The 3,106-nt window shown below is 61.1% G+C and overlaps 1 protein-coding gene across 4 annotated transcripts in view; it reads left to right on the top strand.

Annotated features, from left to right (window-relative positions):
* The window catches only part of LOC114884575 (ly-6/neurotoxin-like protein 1), a 6,022-nt gene extending 3,658 nt beyond the window's left edge, over window positions 1-2,364 (top strand). For all 4 annotated transcript variants that reach the window (XM_029203616.1, XM_029203617.1, XM_029203621.1 and 1 more), the window contains one exon: window positions 1,270-2,364. In XM_029203616.1, coding sequence (XP_029059449.1) covers window positions 1,270-1,363 — 94 coding nt within the window. In that variant the 3' untranslated portion in view covers window positions 1,364-2,364. The remainder of the gene's footprint in view (window positions 1-1,269) is intronic.
* Window positions 2,365-3,106: the final 742 nt, after the last annotated feature.

The following is a 3,106-nucleotide window of genomic DNA, read 5'->3' on the forward strand; positions in this document are numbered from 1 at the left end:
AAAAAAAAAAAAAAAAAAAAAAAAAAAAAAAAGGCACCCACCCTAGGTGAGCCCCGCCATCGGCCAGGTCGGGGAAGCCCGGTCTGCCCAGCGTCTGCTGTTCTGGATCTGGGTGGCCTGGGGAGCCGGGCCCTCCTTTCAGTGAGGCCAGTCGATGTGCAGCGTTGTGCCCGGGGTCACATGGCACCTGAGGCCTCCTCAGCTGACCAGTGCCCCCAGCTCCAGTGTCCGGGGAGGGGCCAAGGAGCCCCTTCAGGTTGGCACAGCCCAAGTGTGCAGGATGGTGGCAGGTGCCCACGTGGGGGGTTGTCCCTGGAACTCAGAAGCCCTTGGCCCCTAAGCATGGTCCCTGTCAGGGGGACCTGTGCTGGAAATTCCCTCTTGAGAGCTTCCCTCTGGGACCGCCAGACCTCAGGGTATCCGGTCCTTAAGCAGGCCTGGGTCAGGCTTCCCGGAGGGCCAATAAGCAGAAGGATCGAACCCCAGACAGCCGTCCAGGTGGCCCCTCCCCCTGATGCCCAGTGTGGTGTGAGCCCCTCCTTGGGGGAGGCTGGGGGGAAGCCAGACCCCACCCCCAGCTCCTCCACCCAAAGACTCCCAGGAGTGGTCCATCTCAGGGAAGTGACTACACTCCCCGCAGAGTTGGCTGCGGGGCCACGGCAGCTCCAGATGCTTTCTGGGAGGGAGGGCAGCCCTGGGCAGACTGCCCTCCTGACTCAGCAGGAGAGGCCTGGAAAGCACCGTCACTGCCCTGCTTGTGCAAGCACTCTGTCCTGGGTCCGGTGGCTCCTCGGCTAGATCGGGTCCTCCCTCCCTCCCTCCCTCCGTCCTGTCCTGGCGGGGATGGAGTAGAGCCCTGCCTGGCCCCCTGTGGGCTCTGGGGTCACTGAGAGCAGGGATCCAGCAGCTGGGCGTGCTTGGTGTTGGGGGAGCTTCTCACACCTGCCTCTTGCCTCCATCTGTCCAACCCTCCTCCACCCTGACCTGGTCCCATCCCAATACCCATGGCACTGCCCCCAGCACCGGGGACCATGCTGCCCATCCCACCTCCACAGACTGGGTTCTGCCTGGCCCAGCTGTGGTCGAAACTCAGCACAGACACACCTAACGTGTTATGCTCACGCCCTGGCCGGGCCCCCTAGTGGGAAACGCGTGGCACTGCAAAATCAGGGGACCGCACCAGTAGTGCACTTGGAAATCAAACAAGTCAGCTTGTCCCAACTGACTGTCCATGAGGTTAGTGACTAACATCTGCCCGTTTCCCTGCAGTTGTGGCTCTAAGCACTGCAAGACAACCCTGCAAGGTAGGAGCCGTTATCATGCCCCTTTCACAGATGAGGAAACTGAGGCACAGGTGAAGTAGTTGCCCAAGCCAGGTGGGACTTCTTGTCCCCCGCCCCCACTGCACCCCTGCCCCACCCTGCAGTCGTTTCTCCCATCAGCTGGGAGAGGAAGGGGAAGCTGAGAAGGTGGGTTTATAAATTTAAGAGGATTTTAGCATGTGAAATCATTGTAACAGCTTAGGGTCAGGAAAAGAGAAAATCAGCACCAGGAGGTTTGAGAAGCCATGAAAGACAGAGTCAGGCCATCCAGCCCTGTGTCTGGGTGCTGGGCCAGGGGTGGAATAGCACAGAGGAGGGCAGAGGGGTGCCAGGCACTCCGAGCTCGCCTGGCCCAGACCCCTTCCCCACCTGTGTCAGGATCATGGGTCAGCAGGCGGAGAGGCCCAGGCTCTTCCCCGCGGCTCTTCGCAGCGTTTCAGATCTGGAAGCAGCCTGCCTGTCTCAGGAGCGGCTGCTTGACTGTGTGGCGGCACCTCCACGGACTCCTGTGCTGTCCATCTGCCTGGAACACAGCTGCGGCCCCGGTGCAGACGGACGTGCGGAGGGGAGGCTAGACAGCTGCTTCTCACCTCCCTTTGTAACAGCTGATTTGTGGTGATGAACGTGTATTTTTTTCATGATTCTAAACCTCTAAGAAAGGTGAAAAGAAAGTGAGAGCTCTCTTTCATCTCTCCCCCTCCCATAAATTTTGTTGGATCCTATCCCTCGGGCTGATCTGGAGCTTGTCCTTCACACCTCTGAGGCTCTGTTGTCTTGCTGATAAAATGGGGACAATAGCGCCCACCAGGCTGCCCGGTGGGGCCAGTAACTGCCCAGTCTGGGGCCTGGCACACAGGAAGCACCGGGTGGACAGATGGATGAACGGACGGACAGACGGATGGATGGTGCCCTTTCCGTCTACTTCCTGACCCTACCCAGCATGGGCATCGACTTCAGGCCATGGCCCCCCTCCCTCACACGGCCTCCCAGAGAGGTCTCCTTTGCACCTCCTCGAGCTAGTGAATAAACGGATGAATATGTGTGTCGACTTTCTGTCCCACCAGCCACCCCTCCTGCGCTCACCTCTACCCTGTGGGCTGGTTTGCTGGTCCTGCTGGCTCTGTCTGTCCTAGACTCCCGCCCACCCTGGGTTGCCCAGTCTTGACCTCGGAACCAGCCCTGGTCCAGGGCAGGGGGTGACCCATGGGAGGGATGGGAGCCAGGCAGGAGAGGCAGGAGGACTCCCAAGGTTCACGGGAGCGGCCCCAGTTCTGGTTCCCTGGGAGCGAGGCAGACCTACCACCTCACCCAGCGGCCCCCTGGGGAAGGCTGACGGGGCTGGTGGGGGAGGTAGGACCCCAGGAACTCACCCACCACCCAGCTTTCTAGCTCCTGGCACCGGCTCTTCCTTTCTGCCTGGGAGCGGGGTCTGAGACCGACTACCCACAGGGGCCCACCAGATAGAGGGATGGACAAAAGCCACTCGGGCTGCCAGGGCAGACAACGGCCTCTGGGCCGGCAGGGCTGGCCCCCTTCAGACAGCCACCCACACTGCCCCCACGGTGCACCTCCTGTTTTGGCAGAATGGCTTGGCTGGCGCATCGCCCCCACAAAGTCTGGCTCCTGCTCTCAGGAGGGTCCTTCTGGGCTCTCACCCATCATGGGGCCTCTCAATACCAAGGGCCTTTCTGCTCCCCGCCCCCCAGCACTGGGCAAACACCCACAGGTCCTGGGCCCTGCGATACAGTCACGATCATGACCAGGGTCCCTCGTCACTCCCAGGG

Source organism: Monodon monoceros, unplaced genomic scaffold (assembly GCF_005190385.1).
Source record: "Monodon monoceros isolate NGI ecotype Baffin Bay Population unplaced genomic scaffold, NGI_Narwhal_1 Super_Scaffold_5, whole genome shotgun sequence".
Taxonomy (NCBI): Eukaryota; Metazoa; Chordata; class Mammalia; order Artiodactyla; family Monodontidae; genus Monodon; species Monodon monoceros.